Genomic DNA, 24,715 nt, shown 5'->3' on the forward strand with positions numbered 1-24,715 from the left:
GTGAAGGCTCTCCTAGACCCATTTAAGAACTGACTACCAGTAGGAAAGGGTCTTATCTGAAAATCCCTCCTCTGGAGTTTTGCAGGGAGCCTAGGGTGCAGGTAAGCTTTCTATTTATTCTCTTTTTGTTATTATAATCTTTGCTAAACACTCTTGTTTATTTCATAATTATAACATCTTTACGTTCATTGACTATATAGAAAAGTATTTTAATCTCTAAGTAAGACTGATTCTTCAGCTTCCCTTTCTCCTCTCAAGAAGCTTAAGCCTTCTCTGTATTTATATTGATGTAACATCAGGAGCATAACAAGACGGTTGGCCTTAGGTGAAAAGCTAGAGGAAGAACTACTTGAGAAATATATATTTGGATAACTGGTCAATTTCTAGTATAAAAGCCTTTAGACACCCCCAGTAAATTGTCTCTAGAATATCTTTCAATAACTAGTACAAAGTAGCAACTCTGCCTAAATGTCTTTCTGTATTGAAAATATTTAGGGGGGAAATTTTTTTTTTTATTTTATTTTTTTATTTTTTAAGGTGTATATTATTAAATACAGTTTTGGAGAAGTGAACTGGCAAGAGTTTGAGGGGCTAGTCCTGAGAGGTTTTAAAGTAATCTCACATTCTATTCAGCTGTGTCAACAAAGAGCCCAAGTTATTACAGTTTACAACCAAAATATGAAATTCACAACCTCGTAGAGAAGAGCTTTAATTAGAACAGCTTCTGCAGTATGCACTACTCAGCCCTGTTCTTGGAAGTCATTACAAAATAAGTCAATGGCTGAATGAACAGGAAGGCTGGGAACCAGGTAGCCGTTGACAACTGGGGATATGTGTATTTTAAGGTACACTGGAGACAAATTATTTACTATATGTTTTAGGTATTTAATACTGTCATTAAGGGAGAACCATAGAATTGGGGTAACTAATATATACAGTCTAGTGATTAGGCTTCTGATTTCTCATTCTTTTTCCTGCAGTAGCCATCTTTGTCCATATTGTTATTTTTAATGGTTAAATTAAACAGTTTTAGAGAAAGGGGCTGAGGAATTAAGCAATGCACTTTTTGTGAGCTTTATCAAAAATGCTTTCAAATTACATTTAAACTGCACCTTTCAGGATTGGATTGTTCCTTCTAAGTGACATTGAATTTATCGTGCCAAATAAGAAAAAAAGTGAAATGTCTCAGAAAAGTAAACCAGTGTCTGTATAATTTAATGATATATCTAGTTGTCTGCTCAGTACAGGAGACAGAAAGTCTGAGTTTATAAAATGTTCTTTCAAAAATAAACTGCAAGACCAGCTAACTTCGTGCTCTTAAAACTCCCATTGTTACAGACCCAAATGGGTTGCACAATATACAAAAAGCAGTCTTTTTTTGCACAGCTATTTACAGATAAGAATGAAGAGTTGTGAAGGGATATTGAGTAAAATGTAGCAAAAATATCTGTCTAGCATTACATTTAGTCTTCAGAAATAGATAATGCACCATTCTTTTTATTAGTTTCATTTCATTATGCTAGTATGTAAAATGCCACCAGAGAGTGGTCGGCTTCAAAATGTAGCATATGTATACAAGGGTTTGCGGGATAAATAGATAAGCCAGTGAGAGAAAAGGAAATGAAATATAACATTACTTATCTTAAAACAAGTCATGTCCAGGAAGACTGCATGCTGTGATTGTCACATCCAGGTTCATGCTGGACCAGTGACATATCTGAGCAGTCATTGGCACTGTAACACTTCTAGTCTGAGACTGGATGTTTAACTAGAAGAGTGTAGTTATGCAAGCACATAGAGTAGAAATGTTTTAAATTAATATCTCTTATTAGATTTACTTCTGATCTGTCATTTTCACCAGGACAATTCATATTAATCCTTCTTATCAAGGTGTGCGTTGTGTGTAAGCATGCCTGTGTTAAGGGAGCGTTTGGAGTGTTGCTATGGTCTATGAATCCATTCTCCTGCACTCTACCAAAAGAAAGGAAGGGAACACAGTGACCATCAAGTGTATCAATATAAAGGGCTTATAGAAGGTGAAGTACCTCTGAAGTATCTCAATCAGCAGGTCCAGCATGAGACAAGAGGTACCAGATGTTTGTATAACATCTGTAAGTTGTATACTGTAACACCTGCTCAGGCTGCTCGCACAGCCTGTGAGGCCCACAGGACCAATATGTTATTGATATATGGTACTCGTATCTTGCATGCCTGAGTGCCCTGAGCAGAAGCTTCCACTCACCTCATCTCACGATTGCATGTGTGTGTGAGTGTGTGCATGTGTGTGTGTATATGTTTATTTTTAGCAAAGTCAGGCTCATCTGGTCACCAAAGAAGGCAGCCACACTCATGCGCCAGGAGCTTGAGGATCATTATTCTTTTGTGGGACCTCAATACCTGGCAGTTTTTGAATGTAAAGACTAGAAAGAAGGTATTGAGATAGCTTTTGTTCTCTGATAGTTTAGAAGTTATTAGAGACATATGATCTGCTCTTGAAATTTTCTTTACCTGCTCAGGTTGAGATAGCAGTGCCTATCTCAATTCCACTTTTAAAATGAATATAAGTTCTCTTCTGCTGATATAGGATGCATTACAATTTACATTTAAAGCTAAGTAATAGTGTATAATGATCCTTTCACTTACCTACCTTCTCAGCTACTTTGCTCTCTCCCTGCTATACATACAATAAGTTGCTCGTGCAAATCACAATAAAGGTTTTCTTTTTTAGATACTAGCAAAAAAAAAAGGAGGTGGGAGGAGAATTTCCCTCTTAATTAGTAAATATATGGAGTTCTAGAATTTTAAAGACCAGGATCAATAATACTGTTTTTGGATTGTTTTTTTTTTTTTTTCTGGAAGAAATGGCAGTGCTATATTACCAGATATATTTCAGCTCTCGGGTAAATACCCTACCAGCTTCATATCATCACAAAGTTCTGGTACATATTACACCCTTCAGTCATCACATAGGGCACATCAGAGATGATAACCTATAGACAGCTTAAACTGACTTCCTAAGCACCATAAACTTTCTGTAGGTGAAGCCAGTACTGCGTAGCTTGTGAAGTCTCATATTTTACTTCTTAAGACTTACAGGCTGGTCTCAGATGTCTCCTTTCCCTGCTCCACAAGACTATAATCTTATGACAACCATTGATTTTTCAATTTAATACTCAATGTTCAGCTCCCACCATGGAGAAAGTGATTTTTATCTTGTTATTTGTACCATGGAGTTATTCTAGAAGGAGCGACACTAACACTGCCACAGAAAGAGGGAAAATATGTCATTTATCACCATAGCCTAGGGGTATAAGAACAGACTGAGAAAATCATATTCTTTCTTTTTTTCTTTTAAGGCATTTCTATCATGACGTTACTACATGAAAGATTAATTTCTGGTGTTGGGGTTATTTTTTTTTCTTTCTTGAAGCTTAAAAACTCACTGAATTTTAATAGGATGAGAAAATTCTCTGCAGACTGTTATAGCACATACTGCGGCATACAAAATCTTCCAGATGTTTCTCATGGTACAAACTATCAGAATACCTGATTGAATGGAAAAATCCTCTGTAGAACACGGCTCTGTAATACACAATTAGAAGTGCTCACTGGAAGGGAACAAGAGAAGCTCCAGCTTTGTTCAAACACTGATGGATGTTTTGCCAGATTCTTTGATCATGACAGGACATTGCTTTGCATTTTCCTAAAGAAAGATCTCCCTCTTCTACTGGGAAGATATGAGAATACCTTTATGGCATTGACCTGTCTGAGTCCCTTATATCCTGAGAAAATGTAAGGAGGTCCTTGATGAAGCACACATCTGCTTAATCTTGAACTGTAACTCTCAAGATGGAGCCAACTCAGGTTTCCATATTATGGCATGCTCTTTTGTGAATCCTTAGGAGTGTCTTCTCTGGTACCTTTCTACTGACTTCTTATCTGTTATTTCTCCCATCCTGTGTCAGAGGAACTCCTCCTGAGTGAATACATGTCTGCAGAACTGATCGAGATATCTTTTCTAGCACCAGCCATGGAAGGGAGGCTACCATTTAGGGCAGATAGTGAATCATGCACTGTAATCATGCTCTGAGATAGTCTGGTTCTTTTGCTTTCAGCGTGATCTTATAGAGGCTATGCCTTTCTCTCCTGGAAAGAACATATTATTTGCAAGTTATAGAGGTATTTTACTGGGTCTTGATAGGCAGGAGGAATTTTTTTTTCCCTTTTTTTTTTTTTTTTTAAATGATGTTTATGATGATATAGGAGTACTGTGTACAGAAACCTGAGCGTGCTCACTAGTGACTGCCCAGCAAGCACCTTCTCATTAGTTGCAGTTCTATATAAGCAATCAGGTGTTCACGCTCTGTATTATTCTGAATGAAGGCACTGACATCAATAGCGCAACACATTCCACAGAAAGTGATATAGACATCTGCATTAGGAGGGGTGGGTAGAACTGGGGAGCTGAGTCTAGCCTATATAAATAGTTACAGCCAGATGAAGCACTGTTAATATTTATATCAACATTATTAACACTTAATATTAAATTGATACATAACACATAAAACATTTATATATATATATATATATATATTATAATACATTTATAATATCATCTGAAGATTGATACTTGTCTGATTTTTGTGGGGTCAGTTTTTCTGATAAGTCCCGTGGTGTTAGCTGTCCTCTTCTGACCAGAGATTGTGTTGTCTTTGGGAACTGAAGAGTATAGAAGCCTTCATCAGGCTTCTTCATCAGAAGCCTTCATCAGGCTTGAAAACAAGGAAGATTAAAAAGTCACATGACATGTTCTTGTGCTCTTTATGAACATTCTGCACAGCCATTAATCCAAAAAGATTTCAAGAAAGACAACTGACAGAACAGGAAAGCTTCCAATCTAATTGACATGGGTGAAGGGGATACACAAAGGTCATAACTGTTGTGTATGTTTTTTGTCTCAGTAAGAAAGGAAAATGATTTTTCATATAAAACTTTCTCTTGGTTCTGCCATTCCGCAAGTTCTGGGAACACATCAAAGGATTCCAATGTGCCCTGGCTTTACTTGAGCAGTGTCTGATAAAAGTATTTGTCAGAAAATACATTTACTCTCACCAAACAGATTGATGGAATAACTATTTTTACATTCTGCACTTTCTGTCAAATTAATATATTGCATTTGTTCATACTAATATCTTTAGCATGAAAGAAAAGACATGTAATTTTCTTACATATCAAAAAGAATCCCAAGTAAAAATTCTCTGTACACAGAGCAGATCCTTTAAAATTTGATTTCTTATTTAGCCTTTCACACTTAGGTTGTTGCATGTGGACTGTCATTCACTTTCCCAGCTGTAAAACTAATGCAGAAAGTATAAATTTTTGCTCTTTTCCTCTTTTTCCTTAGATTCAAAACAATGTTGTCATTTATCTTGAAAGATTAAGTGACCTCTATCATATGAAATGTAACAAGAAAAAAAACACATCTTTTTTGCATCATTTGTTTTCTTGTGAAGAATTTCCACTTCTTTCAGACAATCTTAGTGAAAATCATAGCTCAAAACACCTGAGTTCTTCATTGTTTTTTCTGCATCTGTGGGAAATATTGAGGCCAAGTGAGATGAATAAATGGATTCTTAACAGGCTCATTACAATGAACACTTGCCAACGTGCTCTCAGCTTGAAAAATAAAGTTCTTATGATTTAATTTTTAGCAACCTTTCTCCGAAAGTGAAATTTAATTAGAACCCAATTATACTGAAATGGAGGTAAATGTTGAGGTAGTGCAGTGAATGGGCCCCACATGGCCTGATTTATTATTCACAGCCACTTTGAGGAACTAGATTACTGCTTCCTTATTGTTCTCTCTGTATTCAGATGTACTTCTTATTATTACAAACAGCAAGTGTATGGCTGCTGCAAAACAAATAACTTTGCATTTAATGGAAAAGATTTTTAAATAAAGTCATAAGTCTAGAGTTTATTAAATATTTATTATTACTTTATACTGCCAAGAATAAACACAAATAACTTGTTAAATTTCAAGACCTTAAAAGCCATGTGAGAAAGTTAGAGGAATGTTGATGCATCTTCTGAAAACAACACTATCACCTTAATAAAGAATTATTACAGTAAACCCTTCCTAGAAAATTCAGTGTGGGGTTTCCTGTTTAGTACCCACTAACTTCATGTGACACTGAAATGCTTCTTAACTCATAATTTCTAATTATCCCAGCGCTGTAACAGGATTTAACATAACTAAGCTGTACAGCTATCCACAGTGTAAGAGCTAAAAAATAAAAAGTTGTGTAGGAGCATACAAAAAAAATTATAAAAGTTGTATCTCATGCTGTGGTCAAAAGTAGATGCCAAGGGAATAATAATAATAATAATAAAAGATCACATCTAAGTGATATTTCTTTGAATACCTCCTAAGCATCCAGCCTCTTGCAGCTCTGAGATTTCTTCAGCTGGACATCGTTTTGCAACTAGTGATGCCAGTAGGATACAGACATCTAAATGTATACCTAGAACAGATCAAGGTATCTCTGAAGTTCAGAACAGGCAGAGGATAACATAATGTGTAAGAACAGCCATGAAGCATCAAGCCACCTGCCTGAGTTTCCTGTCTCCTACTGGGTTGATGTCTGACAAAATACCACTGGGTGTCTGCCTATTTTCTTACCCTCAATCATGTTTCTCTTAGGGAGTTCCTGGCACAGTTATAGGACTTGTATCTGAGACTGTTCTTTGATTACGTGATCATAGAAAATAGAGCATAAAGCTGTATTAGAACTCTCATCAGGGAAAGCATGATGTACAGGGTAGTGGAGAATCTTCAGAGGAAAAAAAAAAGTAAAGAGTTGATCTGATGAAGTAATTTCATTTGACTAGGGTTCTAACTGACTTTCTGTCAGCTTTCAAGTCAGAAGTAGTAATTTCATATCTTCTGAAGTCTAACAGGAAATGTTAATGGTTAAATGGTAATCGCTTACTTAGATGGTTGATGTTTCCTTTAATTTTGAAGTTGCTTTAAGTTCAGGCTATTTTCTCCAGATATCATTCTGTGTTTTAAAAATGATTTTTGTAATATTGCAAGCTATCTTTTCTGTGGGATCAGCATAATGATCAGGTTTTGCAGGATAGCACAATGGCAGTAGGATACTATGTTAATCTATCAAATAAGAGTTTTATAAACGTAAGAATCTTTTTTTTTTTTTTTTTTTTTAGCAAAAAGCTCCTCTCAATTCTTCTCATTTTCTCGTGTACTAAAGGCTTACAAATACTTCCACTGTATCCATTTTCTCAAGTTGTGCACTCTGATTTGCAGATCCAAGAAGGCCACAGTTGGTTCTGGTTGTTGGCAACATCACTGAATAGTGACAGTGTATATCAGCACGTTATTTCTTAGGCCAAACCTGTGTCCACAACCCAGCATTGCCACAGCTGACGGGTATTCATAGGAGGAGGTCAGGTTCCTTGACCTCCCATACAAACAACTGTTAACATGTAGCATTTAATACGTAATTACACTCTACTGAAAGGCAGAAAGCACTACAGCAGTATATTCTTAATTTCCTCTTATTGACCCTATTCAGGTTGCAATTGCCATTATAAAACCAACCAACATTCATAGAATCACTGAAATTGGGAAAAGCTTCCATGATCATCCAGTCCAATTGTCCACCTACCACCTGTACTCTCCCACTAAACCATGTTGCTTAGTACAACACCTAAACATTTCTTGAACACCTTCAGGGATGGTGCTACACTATCTTTACAGAACTGAAAAGGAGTTTCGAAGTTGGTTAATTCCAGAGCATACGTTTGACCATTTGGAAATCTCACAGTGTGTGATCACTGGTACACTGGTCCTCTTGTATGTGCAGCACAAAAGAACTATTTCCGTCTTCTGCACATATTCTCTCTTCTCTGTTGCATTTGTGGGCAAAAGATCCAGACTGTGAATTTGCATCTGCTCTGGTTCTAATAATGTTATTTGGACATGCGTCTCTTTTATTTGCTTTTCTGGTCAGGCACTGCTGAATCCTGCCTAGGTATAGACTGGCTTGAAGCTTTGATGTTTAATTGAATTGTGTTCATGAGCTTGTTATTACTGGCCAGCATGCTGGAAAATGTGGCCTGACTTCTTGTGATACAAGCTGTTAGAATGACCAAGGCTTTTTGTTTCAATCCTAAACCCACCAAAAAAAAAAAACCTCTGCAAACATATAACATTTGAGAAAATCATAATCAAAGGTCATTTTTTAAATAGAGAAGTGCTCCAAAATTAGGAAATATTGGATATAATAACCTGTGTTATCTTTAGGGTTTGTGCTATGCAATGAGTAAGTCCTGTAGCACTGAAGAATCTCTGGTCCTAAAAGGAGCAATCATCTCAGCGATGTCTCATTTAAAAGAGAGGTGAAGGGCACCAGTGATTTTTATTTATTTATTTATTTATTAACCTTTCTCTACACTCTGGTCCAGCAGCTGAGACAGAGTACTTGAGCAAGTATAGATACAATGTTAATCTGAACCACAAGAACCTACACAGCTCCTGAGGGTAGTAAGGTGGTTTGAAACAGTCTCATTTCTCCGCTGAGAGAGAAATTGCAATGAAAGCCTTGTGTTTTCTTTGCTGAATTTGTAGGAAAGTGATAATAATAAAATATGAGTACATCTGTCTTTGTTTAGAGAGGAAATGAAAGCAAACAGTGTCTAGACGTGGAAGAAGCATTTAACTGATGCTAGCTAACTATAGCTTCAGAAGAAGCTATAATGTTTGCCACTGCTGGCATTATCTCCTTTGGATGTTTTTCCTGCTGCAGGAGCAGATCAGAGAAGCTGCTGCAGACTTCCAGGCTCAGCCAAAGATGTACTGCTGAAAAGGCTGCTCTGCTACAGAAATTGGGTGCCACTGCTCTCAGACTGGCGAAGCCGAAGGGGGCTTGGCACTATTTCATTTCAGGCATTAGGATGCTTGAAGAAAATGATACTTTGTCATTTTGTAACTGGGAGTGCTTTTATATCATATTGATTTTATTTCATTGCCTTTAGCTTTTCTATTCTCTCTGAGTATAACAACAGAGTCATAATTCTTAAAATATACACAGTTATAGGTTATGCATAACTGAACTCTGGAAAGCAATCCCAATCTCTTCCTGGGCGGTGGGCAGTGCACAGCTGTGTCCAGTCCTGTGGAAAGGCTGAGAGTGATGCTACTGAGAACAGCAGGGCAGCAACAGCTCATCACTTGGTCAGGGGCTTATTTTCCACACCAGCTGTTGCAAAAAGCTTCAGCAATAGCAGGCGAATCTTGAGATGCGCTTATAGGTTTTGTTTAAGTCTGGTGTTTGCAGTGTGAGGAGTAACAGTCGCAGTGCATGGAGAGAGAACTAAGTGCTCTCAGGTACTCGCCCTTTATGCCTATGGTCCACACATAAGAATTGCTTTACTAGATCAAGTGAAGCATAATTAGTGACACCAAGCAGAGCTAGCTTTCCAAAGGTGCTTGCCTGTGTACTTTTTGTCCCTAGCTACTATGAGAAGCTGGCTGCTGCATGCCCACAAATTGGGAAGGCATTGAGAGGACTTAAATGAGAAGGACAGGCAAATGAGTACTACCAATACAAATGCTAGAGGAGCTCCTTGGTTTAGAGCAAGGACTTAGAAAATTGCTTTTGTTCACCAGGACATCTTGTCTTTAATCCTGTGTGGAAACAGTGATGTTACTCCAGAGCAGCCTACAGTGTGAACGCAGATGGGGCCTCCTCCATCTTTACAGGAGCTAAGGCAAGAAGCTGTGGCCTGCACAGTAGATCTGCTGGAGTGGACTGCTGGAGATGGATGGCACAGGCAGTCTGTAGGCATGGGGTAGCAGTGATACAGGCAGCTTTTCACACTCATTCATGGAGCAGCTCAGAACTGGATTGAAATCAGTTATGCTGCACTCTCTTGAGAGAAAGACAGCACTGAGACCTCTCTGTATTCATTCAGAAGTATCTTTTCTGATTATAAGGTACACTATGAGGTAGGTCTGCAGTGCATAGACCCAACGAGGACACAGAGCTTCTGACTCACAGATTATTTCCTTTGTTTACAGAATGAAGTAATAAAATCCCTCTCCCGACTGATAAGATTAAAAACAGTTCATCTGATTAGAGTATCACCATGGATTTTATCTTTTTGTTCAAAACCGATGCTACAGAAATGTACTAAGTGTATAATCATAACATTAAAATCCTAGCTTTTTAAATTTACCTTGTTTAATGACAGTCCTCAGCTATACAACCTAAAAGACAAAAAGAAGATGTGGAGGGAAGGTTCATTTTCAGCTGTAGTATATTACTATTTTCCTTATGACGTTGGCCATAAATGGATGTTTGTTAACAGCAAGTGCAAGTATTATTGCCAGTCTCCAAGACAGTGGTAGTACCAGGAATAAGAAATAAATCAGAGACAACCAGAAATGAGGGCAAATTGTCCCAAATGAATTATACAATTGTATAAATTAAACCAAAAATGAAAAGCACATCTGACTAAACAATGTCTTTTTATGTCAACCTGCCAGTTTAGCAGCTGCAAAATGTATTATAATGTATAGCATAGATTCAAGTTCTTCAGCCAGAGTGTTCTCTTCACAGGAGTTTTGACTTACTGCTGTGATGTCAGTTTGCTTTAGAAAAATCCCACTTCACTGGACAAGGACCAACTCTAGAAGTATCTGGATGTACTTGGTTCTACCTTTGTTATACATTTCCACAGCTTGAAACATAAAACTTCCTCTTGGAAAGCTACATCTCTTGAATTAGAGCTGGCACATTTTCATGTGTCTATTATTCTGTTCCACAATCCCCAGACCCAAAGGCCCCCTAACCTATCAAAATATTTTATGCTCTTAAACCGTGCTTGCCAAAATGCAGTAATACTGGCAATCTTTAAACCAGCGAAGACCACTGGAAAGCTTATTTTCAGTCTATCCTTATTCTCATTCCTTCCATACAGTCTTCTGGCACAGCAATTGAGCTCCTCTGGCTGTTCTCAGGCAGGAGAATAAGAACACTCACTATGGTGCCTGAAAGGGGAGGAAGACGGTAGCAGATAATACTGAGCACGTGTGTAGAATGCTGTAATTGTTACAAGTGCTGCAAAACATGTAAATGGATGTTGAAAAGTATTTGGTGATTTTGTGGGCTTAAGTAGCAACACCTTTGAAATACTGAATATTATGCAACAGACTATTATTCTAGAAATAAGCGATGACTGAAATGATACTGGAAAGCAACACTTAGTATCAGTTTGTTTAGATTGTGAGAAAGTATCTCTTCTGCTCCCAAATCTATTCTTTGTGCTTATCTTTCTTGAACCTGTTTTCACAGAGAAAAGAAAAATGTAAGCAAAGGGGTGTTGGGAAAAGATATCATTCTGTATTGTAACTAAAGTGGCCTGTTGAAGACAAGTTTCACTTCACAATGTCACACTAAATTGAGGTACATCAAATCTGTTGAGAACTCAGGCATACTGACATCTCAGTATTTAGTATTGTATTATTTCTGTTACAGGCAGGATTGGGTGACAAGATGCTGTCAGACTTACCTTGCACCAGTTCTAGTCTAGAAAAATAGAAAAAAACATGGTTTATACAGAGGAAACAGTCATTGTTCCTATTGTCACATTTTTCAGAGTGTGTGTAGTTTTATCAATAAAAGATTGATTGTCTAGAATACAAACAAAATGATGATTCTGAAAAAAAAGTTTTTACAATAGAGAAAGAATCAAATGGCCTTTTAACAACCACTTTGGAATAAATCTCAGAGTAGCACCTGAAAAATGGCATGAATTGATAGATGTTTTCTTGTTTGTTTGACTCCAGAATTAGAAGAAAATACTTCATATAATGCATTCTATGACCATATTTTAATTGTTAGCACACAGCATTGTCTGGAAACAACATCATACATACAGCTATATTCGTATACAATGTGTACAAAAGCACAGTAACAAAGTCTTTCAAAATGTGCATATTGTATTAGCTACATGCCTAGCAAAGTTCCAGACAGATTAAGCAATTCCCCAACACCAAACTACTGGAGTTCGCAAGGTGGCATACACATTTAAGGTTACTTACTCAAAACAGATTTTGAGTTTTAGCCCCAGGAAAATAATGCTGAATTCCTGCCAAGAAGGTGTTATAGCCTACCTGGGAGTACCTTCCCCGTAAAATTAAAAAGAACAGGTTTCAGCTTGTAGTTCTGCCAGAAGGCACCCTAACACTGTCTGTACCATACATAGAAATTTAAGAGAGTGAGTAAAAGGAGTATAAATCAAACATAATCATCAAATCTTACTAAAAATTAGATTGATATTTTTCTTGTAGGATTTCTGTAGCATCTAGAGAAGTCTGTATGACACAAATGCCTTTAGGGGATATAAATACATGGATTTGAAGTCCTATAAAATGCTACACTGTACAGAGATTGCCAAATAAAATGAGGCAGGGAACCAGAAAAAAATGCAAAAATACACCAGAAACTTGATCATGGCTATTAATCACCACTGAGAAAGGAAGGCTTTATGATTTTTTGTTTTATGGGTGCAAAATATCTGGGGCTAAAAATAATTCAAGACTGATCAGAAGAGAGAAACTGGAAACTGTCTGGCATCCAGAAATTAGTGGCATAAAGTTTAAGAGAAGATATGAGAACGCATAACCTCATGCAGATTTAAGGCATGTGGGAAGAGTAGAAGAAATGGAGACAAAGGGAGGATGAAATAATATTAGGCAGTTATGGATGGCAAATTCCTTAACTATTCCTGAGAGATTTATAGAATCGTGTCAACCTGCTATTTCATGTGAAGTGTCCCAGAAAGCCTCTAAAATCACTGAGCTACCACAGTTAGCTACATACTGCCTGCCCTAGCTACAACAGTTACATACCATAGGTCTTACCAGCTTAAACCATATACAGATTACACCAAGATAACATCTCGGTGCTTTAAGGATAGTGGCTGAAGATGTCTAGCCTTAAAGATAAGGGTCCAGGAAAGAATTCTTGAACTTCAGTTGGTTCCACAGAATTACAAATAAAACATTAATAGCAAGTGCTCTAATGAGGACAAAACGAACAGTAGGCTGCTATACTGCATTAATACATCAGTTTTTGAATTTCTGAGACTTGCAATTAATCCTGAAAGCCAAACAAAACTTCAGTTGTCCCTTCTACTATTCATTTTATAGAAGTTGCTGAAGAAGTGTAGGTTATAGTGCTATAACAAAGAAAGATCTGTGTTGGAGCAGTTCCAACCCCTTGAAAGGAAGAGTTATTAGAAATCATACTTGGTTCATGAACTGGACCTAAGAAATATTTTCAGAAAGTACCATTGCACTCCACTACCATTCCTTCTCATAAGACAGGCATGGAGAATAATTACTGGTCTGACAGCACATACCTGTATAAGGGGGCAATCAGATTCTACCCCATCAATCTGCTCTTTGAACAAGAGCTAATGCAGCCAAACTGATAGAATTCTAGAGTGGTTTGGGTTGAAAGAAACCTTGAAGATCATCTATTTTCAGTGAGCAAGGTTGATACCCACTGAATCAGATTGTCCAGGGAACAGTTTAGAAACTTTTAGATTGATACCCTTACGTGAGTTTATGCAGCAACAAACTTCAGTCTACTTGGCTACTTGTTTTGAACCATGAACAAATTCAACCAAAAAAAAAAAAAAAAAAAAAAAAAAAAAAACCTAGAAAAATAGTCTTAAAATTAAATGTGAACTTTTAAAGTTGATCCACTTTTGCCATTATGGTTTAAAGAGCAGCTTCACAAACCTTTTGAAATATATTCCCAGAAAGAACTATGAATGAAAAGAGAGAGCAGTAAACTGCCCTGCAAGATGTGTACTGGACAGGACAGTAATGGGCAATCACAGTCTCCCTCACTGCTCCCTGCTATTTCAGTCCTAGCTCTACTCTGGCCAAGTACTTCGAAACTGCACTCTTGGGAATACTGCTGAAGAACTACTCTTTCCACAGCCACCAAATGGTGTGGATTGACCAAGGAACTGGACTGTTTCACACACAAGAAAAATTGTAAATCCTTATAGGCCTCCTAGCTAGAGTTTTCTGAAGTTCATTGATTATTTATTCACAAGAGTTTACAGGAAAAGAAGTGAGATTTTTGACAGTACTGAGTATTTAGACTTGTAAACTGCATGTGCAAGAGGACTGAGCAAACAGTGCTAGCTGTTAGTTATGTTTCATTTCTTAGGCACAATATCAGAGTAGAGCTTTTTTGATCCCATGGGCTGGATGATCGTTAGTGGTCCAGTACGTTTCTGCAGGGCATCCTTCAGTCTGGTTTTGCCTGAAAGTGATCTGGGCTCTATATTATGAGACTACTCTGAGAGGCAGATTGAAACCAGGAAAGAGATAATGACTTTAAAAGAGTACCTCTGGTCCCAGCTCTAACGCTAGTACAGACACTCACTTGAGTACCTAGATTCCTGGTTATAACAATCCGAAATTAGACTGGGACCCCAAGCCAGTAAGTATCTGAGGAATCTTATTATTGCTTTTTAATTTTAATATTCTTTAATTTTGTGGTAGCAGAATTGAATTTTAGCAGATAAACTTATGACTTCTAAATAGTAAACAAATGACCCTAAAACTCTCATCCATGTGTCTGTGAATAATCAAGATAGATTTAAATGAGATAGAGAGCTAGCATTTGATATATTACTATATTTTATCTGAAACTGGAGTCTATGCCTTTGAATAACTCCTTAATTGGTCCAAAAAATGCCTACAAGACTTAATGAGAAATACTTGTATAGACTACACAGCTAAAATCATGCAAAAATCTATTAGATATATGCCTGGATTAATATTCACTTGAAAATATTTTTGTGATCAGAAGATCTATTGTTTTTCAAGCATTATGTGAACTATACTAATTTTCACACCTTTATGTTTTTCCTATATGTTAAGTATATGCCAACATCTTCTTTAACACATGCTGTGAAGCCAGACAGCTTTGGCTTCTGAAAACAATGCACTTTTTACTTCTGTCTAACATTAAAACTGAGGTGAAACAATCTCATACTAGACAGACTTTAATAGATTCCCTGTTCAGACAGTCTAAGCAATGGGAGCCAAAACTGAGTTACAAACTGCAAAAAAAATTTCAGTTTTGTTCTGTAGTCAAAAATCATACCTACTAAATCATAATGACATTTCTTGTTTCAAGTTTTGCCCATTCAGTTGTGTCACACTAGTCACTGTGTTCCTGGTATTACTTTTCAGGGAAGTTGTCTGAATGGCAGAAGAGTTGCGCAAGTAACTGGCAGATCTCTCTTGTTGAGATTTCTTCCCACAGCGAAGCTGGTTGTTGAAATGTCTTCTGAAACTCTCACTGAGCAAATACAGTGCAAATGGATTGACACAAGAGTTGCAGAAGCTTAGCACTCGGGCCACTAAGGTAACAACCATATGCCCTATTGACGAATCAATCTCATTGTAATTAAAAGACCGGTACATGTATAGCACATGGTTGGGGAACCAACAGATAGCAAAGAAGCCAACAAAAACTAGAACAATTTTTGCCAGACGTTTCCGAGTTTCCATCTAAAAAGATGAAGAGAACTCAAATCAACAACAGTGAAAAAAACTACTTCACATAACATACAGTTAAAACATGCAGCATTTCACTTTATATTAAGAATTATCATAAGGCCAGTAATATACTGAATTATTTTTTGTTTCATTTACTTTCCCACTTTCAGTTTACATACAGTGAAAAATCTTATCTGTTTGTGCTTACAGAAGGTTACTCTTTCTATCTGAAGAAAGATAATTTCATGACCCTAGTATGTACTGGCACATCACCTCAAAGCATGCACCAAACGATGCTATGAGACACATCTTGGCTTGAAACTTAGCTTTAGTTAGAAGTTATTTTAAAACTGTTGGTTTGAAGTGAAGAAACATTGCAAGTCTGACACCTAGGGTTTTAGCCGTAAAATAGTACTTATGTACTGTTATTTTGTCTGAAGTGCCTCAGGCTTGCACCTCTCTCCAATGGAAACCAGCAAAATAGGTGTATTACACAGTCTGAAGCATCTTAATTCCAAAGTAAGTTGAAAGGCTTCATCAGTCTTCAATAATAACTTGAAAGAAATAATGACTTTTTTTGCAGTACTAAAGTGTGATTGGATTACAATGTAGATATTCAGAATGGGTGAAGAGTTGAAAGGAAATGAGCACATACAGTGGTCCCAAAACTGAGAAATGGAGACAAACTGGCCAATTGACAGGTACAAAATGGAGGTAGAAGCTTTCTAAATACTCCTTCCAAAAGATTTATTGTTTGTGGCATGTACCAAAGTTTCACAGAGGCAGGAAGTTTTTCTGGCTTTGCTTAACTTACTATTAAATTTGAAAAAATAAAAAGCAAGTGATTTTTTTTTTCTAACAGATTTTCAAAATCCATGAAATAGATCTGCAAGTGGAATTTTCTGAGCTCAATCTGAGCAAAGAACAGTTGAGGTTTCACAGAAGATGGGAAAGCTGTACCATTGCAATTCGGTATGATTTGCACTGGGCCAGATAGCAGTAGCAAAGTAAAAGGTACAGAGGCATTGTGTGAATATCATACTTTCGTGCTATAGCATAAAGAAACCTGGACTGATAGCAGTAATCTGAATTTACTTATTCTTGCTGGGAGATATGTGAGTACACTAGATGTTTCTACTCTTCTGAGTCCCATAGATTAAACAAAAAATACCTAAGTAGAATGAAAAAAAAATGTCCTAATTTGAAAATACGTGTAGGTTCGGAAATTTGATATAAATTAAATATTGTTTCCATCCTGTGAGTTCAGCCAAAAGGCTCTCAATATTTCACAGAAAATAACATAGTACATGAAGTGCTAATATGCATGCATTTTTACAAGAAACAGACTAGAGTGGAAATGAAATGTTGAGCTAAGAGGACATGAGGGAATGGGGTCTTTCTTTCAGAAAGAATGTGTATGTTCTGTCTCAGCAAAGAGATTTCTGTGAGCACAAAGATATTTTCTACAGCATTGGCAGAAAAAATCTAAATTATTTTCATGGGCATAAGTAGTTTTCTCTATCAACACTAACGCATTTTCAAAGTGGTTAAGGCATTTTCATGGCAAATGCTGAGGTTGGCATATAAACAATTGTGTTAATGAACAGCCACTTGTTATCGTATGGTTTAAAAGGCCTTATAGTGAAGTTGGCTATTAAAATGTATTGTCTGAAAGGTATACAGAATCTATACTGAAAATTCTATAGCAAGTACAACAGAAAGATTGTTAAGAAAAGTTCAGTTGTAAATTCAGGATTGCATCCAAGAAAGATCTACTCAGAAGGCCAAAAAAGTTCACTTATTGCTTTCTCTTGACATTTTCATCATTCTTCGGCCTGAGAAGAGCTTCCAACCCTTTAAGAAATTTACCTTCCTGTGTCAATATTTTTCATTTCTGAGCAGAAACAGAGACAATTGTAAAAGAAAAATAATAATAATAATAATAATTTAAAAAAAAAAAAAAAACATGTAAAACCTCCTGTTGGTAGCATACAGTGAGAGGTGAAGTCAGTAAGACTGCAAACAGTAGTTACACTAGCTACACATACATACACCAAATCTATTTCTTTCATGAATATGTCTTGATGATATTGAACTTATATTTTCCTTCGTATTCATTTACATACTGGATTTAATACTGAGTAATTATTACAGCAAAGACATTTTTCAGATAATTGTATACTTAGTTCATGCATGTAGAATCTGAGCTTGATTCTCTGTGTAATCTAGTAACTTTGATGTTACATTTTTTGTTCTTTCATTTATAAGTGCACGCAGCACATAATGTTTCAATGGGAAGTAAACATCAAATTGCTCACCTGTCGTTTTGAGTGCTCACTATTTTCTCCAGGGATATTATGGGCACTTCTTATTAAACTCTTTGCAATATGATAGTAGTAGATACTAATAATGGCAAGAGGGATAAGGAAGTACACTAGGAAAATGAGCACAGAATGGATCTTTGGGTGCATGTCATCCGTCATGGGGTATGGTATGCATGCTGTGAAAGTGGCATTATCTGTGTCATTGATGTGGGCGAGTTCGGAGAACACTGCTTCAGGAACTGATAGGAGTATGGAGATTATCCAAATGGCAATGGCTTTTGCACAGGTCCGTAGCACTGCACTGGAGGCCTGAATGTCCATGGGCTTTACAATTGCTTTGTACCTGAAAGTGATAAAAATGCAGTTACATACTAAAAGGTATCTCTTCATGCAATGATTTAGGCTACTTCATACTTTTGATCAAAATAATGTCTTTTTTTTTTTTTTTTTTTTCTTTTTTGAACCAACATAGGGTTTCTGTAATCTTTATCAGATTTCCATTTTCTAAATCTCTGGTCTTTCACTGCATACACAGCCATCAGAGGTGGCAAAAGGAGTTGCAGAGAAGTTGCAATCTGTCACCCATTCTATGCCAGCCAGGTGAAAACACAGAAGCCACTACCACTCTGTTCTTCCTTGTCCCATATCCTCCCAGCAATCCCCCAATGCACATCCAGCCTCAGTACTTCCATCCCACTCTCATACCGGCACATTCATGCTACAACTTGTTTTTTTCCTTATCTCTTCCTTCCTGTCACTGCCTCTCATTTCCACTTGCAGATGCAATGCCATCCCACCAGCTGCTTGCCTTTACTCCTTAGCTCCATTGTATACACAGATATACTGTCCCAGCTGCAACACTCAAAACATATATATATTTTTTTTTTTATAGAGCCAAACAAGAATGACTGCCAAGAGCCTATCCAGAAGTATTAAACTCTTAAATAACATAAGAATGTTCACATAAACAGTTGGAAGCTGCCGCTTCCGCATTTTGGGAAACTGTCCCATAATAAATGATTATAGATAAACTTTTGCAATATTAATAATTTCATGACCATTACAGTGAAAACAGGAAATGTTACAGAGAATGGAAAAATCACTCCAGGAAAGCTGACAAAAGAACAGAAGGAGATTCTGGTCAGGAATTTTTCTATTAAAAAAAAAAAATAGTTGCATAAGTTGATACCCAGGGAGACTTCTTAAAAGAAAAGGTTAATTTTAAAACACTAAAATACACTTTGAAAGAAATATTTCAAAGCTGCCTTAATGCTTTGATTAACTTTATGATTCTTTATGATATTACTTTTCAAGAAGTATGTTTTTACGCTTTTATTAAAACTGAGCATTTAGTAAAACATTTCAATTTGACTAAACTATGGAAATTTGGACGGCTGCTTTTTCTGATGCCTTTTTTTTCCCTTCCTCATTTTTTTCTTGTCTTAATTTGATTTTATGTTCTTGAAATAGCAGAATTTTCAAGAAATGGAGAAATTATTTTTACTTACCAAGAAAAGAGAAGTTTAACATGAGTGAAGAGGGATTCATATTCCAGGTACCTAACTTTATTCCTCTTAAGCTCCTTCTAGTCAGCAATGTACTTTCAAGCAGTAATTCAGCATCTTTGTATATTAAAATACCCTTTTAGGTGCTTCTTTTTCTCTTAAATCTGTTCACTGAGCTTTCAATGAGAAGAGCTGTAAGTTAGATGTCTCCACCCAGTGATTGAACTCCTTATCCACACTTCTAGGTACACATACACTTGTAGATGCATACACAAAAACAAACATACATTAATATGAACAGTTCTCTAAATACTGTCAAGTGGTTAGGCTGTGGCTAAGGTTGTGGCATAATGCATTTGCTGCAGGCAAATGGAACTGCAATCCCAAGTACACTTTATGACTGATCTGTAGGTCCTGACACTACTTAATAATCCTCAACATGTCAAGCAAAGGTTTGGAGAACTGTGGGTTGAAGCTATATACCTATGCCCTGCCTTGTGTGTTTACTTAAGCCTTCAGTTGAATTGACAATGCCATGGAAATGTCTGGCACGGAGTACTGTCTTGGTACCTGAGAAAATCTTTTTTTAGGGAATGTCTGAGTTAAAATGTGTCTTGGAGATTACTCTTTCTCATGACTGTGATAAACTTACCATTAAGTAGTTATAAATTATGGCTATTTATGGTCATATTCTCTCTGAATTCAGAAAGGATTTTTACTGTGTCTTCACTTATATCATGGAGTAGGAAATTGAACTGTTTCTGTTAATTTGTTTATTATTTCTTCTAACACAAAACAAAGATCTCCCACTACACAAATGTGTAAAGAAATCCTTTATACTGTCATAGCAACTTCTGCGTAAAGCATGAAGGCTTCCCAGCACAAGCTGTGACCTTATTAGTCAATAATGCACTTCCTATTGCTGTCTGCCTTGATTTCATTACATGAAGACAGACCTTCTATCTCATTTCATTCAACTGAGGTGACGTCAAGTCTTTGCATCTGCTCATTTCTTTAAAACTCTATATTGCTGCAGAAGGGCTGATATGGGGACTTAGAGGGTATTGAATAAAGAAAGCATATATTTTGTACTCTTAATATTTTTTTCTGTATTTTTGTATTGCAGTGCTTTGCCGAATCACAGAGTCATGGAATATGCACAGTTGGAAGGCACCCAGAATGACTACACAGCTCAACCCAACTCCTGGCTGCATACAGAACCACCCAAAATTCAAACACTGTGTCTGAGAGCATTGTCCAAACCACTCCTAGAACTCCATCGCCTTGGTGCTGTGCCCACTGCCCTGGGCAGCCTGCAGCCTGTTTCATGTCTGCCGCCCTTCAGGTAGAGACCCTTTCCCTAACTCCAACCTGTCCCTCCCCTGACTCAGCTCCACGCCGTTCCCTCGGGCCCTGTCGCTGTCAAAGAGAGCAGAGCTCAGCGCTGCCCCTCTACTCCCTGTGAGGAGCTGCAGTCGCCATGAGCCGCCCCCTGCCCCCCAGCTCCTCTGCTCGGTGCTTGGGGCTGAACTAAACGAGGGACCTCAACTGCTCCACATGAGGCAGCAACCTTGTCATAATTCATTGCTTAAGCAGTATTTGGTTCTGTTAATATCTACACTGGAGACGTTTTCAGAAGCTTTTACATTCCCAAAAAAGGTGGCATATATTCGTACTTTGACACATATTGCTGACCTATGACTAAGTCCAAATTTGAGGTCTTTCAAGCAGAGGGCCTTTTTTCCACAAGAGAAGAAAAAAAGTAATAGCTGGGTTCAGCCCAAAAAATTTCAGCATTGTCCTTCAGTTGAATACGAGATGGCATTCTTCCAAGATCTCAGTAGTCTGTGTCAACGGGAAGGAGAAAGCACTAAGCAATTTACAAAATCTGTCATGTTGTTTATATATCTGCAAAGACATAGAGACAGGTTACAGATAAAATCAAATGCAAACTAGGCGAACTCAGAAGTATTCCCAAAATGAATATCCAGCTTCTTCCTTTGGATAAAACTTATGTAAGGCTAAAATATATCACCAACCATTCAGATTACAAATTGTGTATTTTTTTATAAATTAAACAACATTGGTAAATCAGAGTAAGAAGCAAATTATTTAGGTAAATTATTTAAAAAATTCCATCTTTTCCTTTCCTTCACTATTGAAAAAATAAAATAATGGGTTCTCAGGAAGATCAGGAAATAATTATACGTATGTATTTGACTTTAATTAATTCCTTCACGTAAATTCTATCACTCTACTCTGTCATTATCACTGCTGACAAAAGCATCTCAGCTCTTGAAATATTTTTATAGTAAGTTTCCTTACTTTGTAGTTACCAGTGGACACAAGCAAAAACTTGCCTATTCTGCAGATATTAGTTTTGTTTATATAGAGCATAAATGTCCAACCTGCTACTTTTATGTTTTTGTTGCCCTCTTTTTTTTAGTATTTTAATTTTTTAAAAAATTGTCTTGTTATTTAAATACATAAACTTTATTTGTATATTTTATATGCATCCCAAAACAATTCCTTTTCACTCAATGTAGCCCTGACAAGCCAAAAGGTTGGACACCCATGTTATTGAGTGTTTTAATTACAAAGCAATCTCCTCCTGTACCCAAAATAACCATGAAAGAAAGAATATGTTCTTCTTGAGTTATAACATTTTGCAGCCTTATAAATTATCAAATGCCTTCTTAAATGCATGTCTCAGTTCTCAATTAGTATGTAAATTTAATTGGGAAAGCAACTTTCTCTGCTGAATCCATTGTGCTATTTCCCTCCCATGAACTTGACTTCAAAAGAAGCCGCTTCATGGTTCATCGTAAGTGGTTCCTCTGTTATACTCCTACCTCTTTCTCTAGAGTACTTTGTGCTGATGCCCTTCAAAACCAAATTAGAAAGAATAAGAAAAAAAAAAACAACCCAAAGACAATAATTAAGAAGCCACTGATCAGTGATTACAGCCTATCATACTACCCAGGGTTGCAGTAATCCTACAAAGGGAACTGAAAGCTCCTGGGAAAGGCTAAATACTTCATCCTTCCTATTTATTTTATTTTTTTTTTTTGCAGTTCATAAAACTTTTAAATCAAAATGTAAAAGGTCAGATATTTTGAAAAGGATAATATGAGTAAATCTGAATACAAAACAGTATCTGTTGGTTTACTGGCGCATTTTGAATATCTCCAGAGAAGGAGATTCCACAACCTTATCAGGCAACTTGTTTCAGTGCTCTGTCACCCTCGCAGTAAAGAAGTTCTTTTGCAAGTGTGTATAGAACTTATGTTCCATTTTTTCCCCATTGCCTCTTGTTGCTACACACCACTAAAGAGTCAGGTCCCATCCATTTGACTTCTGTACTTTAGATATTAATAAACATTGATCAGATTTCCCCTCAAATCTTCTCCAAGATGAACACTCTCAGGTTTCTCAACTTTTTCCCTTAAGGGAGATGATCCATGCCTTTAATCATCTTTGTGGTCCTCTTGCTGGGGAGATTTTTTTATTTTTATTTTTTAAACTGAGGAACCCAAAACTGGACCCAGTGTTCCAGATATGGCCTCAACAGGGCAGAGTAGAGAGAGAATAAATTCCATCAGCCTGCTGGCCATGTTCTTTTTCATGCACCCCAGTATACCCCTGTATATTTATACATAAGGAAGAACTTTTTCTCTCAGAGAGTGGTCAGGCACTGGAATGGCCTGCCCAGAGAGGTGGTGGAGTTGCCATCCCTGGCAGTGTTCAAGAGGCATCTGGATGATGTGCTGCGTGATATGGTTTAGTGCTAGTGGTGGCAATGGTGATGAGGAGACAGTTGGACTAGATGATCTTTTTAGGTCATTTCCAACGTTGTGATTCTATGATTCTATGATTCTATACTATTGGCCTTCTTGGCCACAAGAGCACACTGCTGGCTCATGGCCAACCTGTTGTCCAGCAGAACACCCAGGTTCTTCCCTGCAGAGCTCTTCTCCAGTAGATCAGCCCCTAACTTGTACTGATGTATGTAGTTATTCCTCCTCAGGTATGGGACTCTACATTTGCTCTTGTTGAACTTCATCAGGTTCATGTTTGCCCAACTCTCCAGCCTGTCCATGTCATGCTGAATGACAGCTCAGCATTCTGGTGTGTCAGCTACTCCTGCCAGATTTCTATCATCAGCATACTTGCTGAAGTGGACTCTATCCCTTTTGCCCAGGTCATTGATGAAGATGTTGAACAAGACCGGACCCAATTCTGTCCAATGGGGAGCACCATTAGCTACAGGCCTAGAACTAGACTCTGTACCACTGAGGTCTAATCTGGTTTTCAATTCAGCTCACTGTCCACTCATCTATCCACACTTTCTAAGGTTCACTGCAAGGATTTTGAGGGAGACAGTCTCAAAAGCCTCGTTAAAATCAAGGCACACAACATTCACTGCTTCCCCACCTCTACCCAACTGGTGAAGATATCATGGAAGGCTACCAGGTTTGTCAAGCATGATTTCCCTTCGATAGATCCATGTTGACAACTCTTGATAGGCTTCTCTTCCAATTGCTTCGAGGTGGCATCCAAAACAAGTTGTTCCATCATCTGGGAATGGGAAAGGGATGGAGGTAAGGCTGGCTAGCCTGTAGTTTCCCAGATCCTCCTTCTTGCCGTTTTTGAAGACTGGTGTGACATTGGCTATCTTACAGTCTTCAGACACCTCTCCCATTCTCCAAGACCTCTCAAAGATGACAGAGAGTGCTTTGGTAATCACTTCTGCCAGCTCCCTCAGTACACATGGGTGCATCCCATTGAGGTCAATAATATCTGAATAAAAAGTCTGATCTAGCATTTTTAAGTGACTTCCCCAACCAGAAAAGAATGAAAGTAGATTGTAAATCTAGAGTATTGATTATTAGATTGTAAATCTAAAGTATTGTTGTGCTGCCGGCGGGCAGGGCTGGCGGCTGCGGGAGCCTCGGGTCGCGGCGCTGCCCCCTTCGAGGAGCCCCGGCCGGGATTATGGATGGTAGCAAATGCCTTATGGGGGTGGTTACAGCAGTGGGAGCAAAATAACTGGCAAAGAAAGGGCAAGCCTATTTGGGCTGCTGACCTATGAAAAGAAATATGCCCTGTTCACAGATGGATCGTGTCGTATTGTGGGAAAGCATCGCAGATGGAAATCTGCTGTGTGGAGCCCCACACAACAAGTTGCAGAGGCCACTGAAGGGAAAGGAGAATCAAGCCAATTGGGTGGCATTGCTAGGGACTCCGCCATTGACAGAGGTATTAGTACA

The 24,715-nt window shown here is 37.6% G+C and overlaps 1 protein-coding gene and 1 long non-coding RNA gene across 3 annotated transcripts in view; one reads left to right on the plus strand and one right to left on the minus strand.

The window, feature by feature from the left end:
- On the plus strand, positions 1 to 22,638 carry LOC128082835 (uncharacterized). Of its 2 annotated transcripts, none has more exons than XR_008207859.1 (4): positions 1 to 101; positions 15,308 to 15,482; positions 19,411 to 19,495; positions 20,572 to 22,638. It is a non-coding gene; the product is annotated as an uncharacterized LOC128082835 (long non-coding RNA). The 2 variants fall into 2 exon arrangements; XR_008207860.1 differs by having other exon boundaries at positions 19,414 to 19,495; positions 20,572 to 22,637.
- Positions 11,771 to 24,715, minus strand: part of NMBR (neuromedin B receptor) — a 20,906-nt gene continuing 7,961 nt past the window's right edge. Inside the window, exons 2-3 of the mRNA XM_052687485.1 lie at positions 17,935 to 18,283; positions 11,771 to 15,628 (exon numbers count right to left, since the gene is read on the minus strand). Of these exons, the coding sequence (XP_052543445.1) occupies positions 15,227 to 15,628; positions 17,935 to 18,283 (751 nt within the window). The 3' untranslated portion in view covers positions 11,771 to 15,226. The remainder of the gene's footprint in view (positions 15,629 to 17,934; positions 18,284 to 24,715) is intronic.

The sequence above is a fragment of the Tympanuchus pallidicinctus genome, unplaced genomic scaffold (assembly GCF_026119805.1).
Source record: "Tympanuchus pallidicinctus isolate F22 unplaced genomic scaffold, pur_lepc_1.0 scaffold1, whole genome shotgun sequence".
Lineage (NCBI taxonomy): Eukaryota > Metazoa > Chordata > Aves > Galliformes > Phasianidae > Tympanuchus > Tympanuchus pallidicinctus.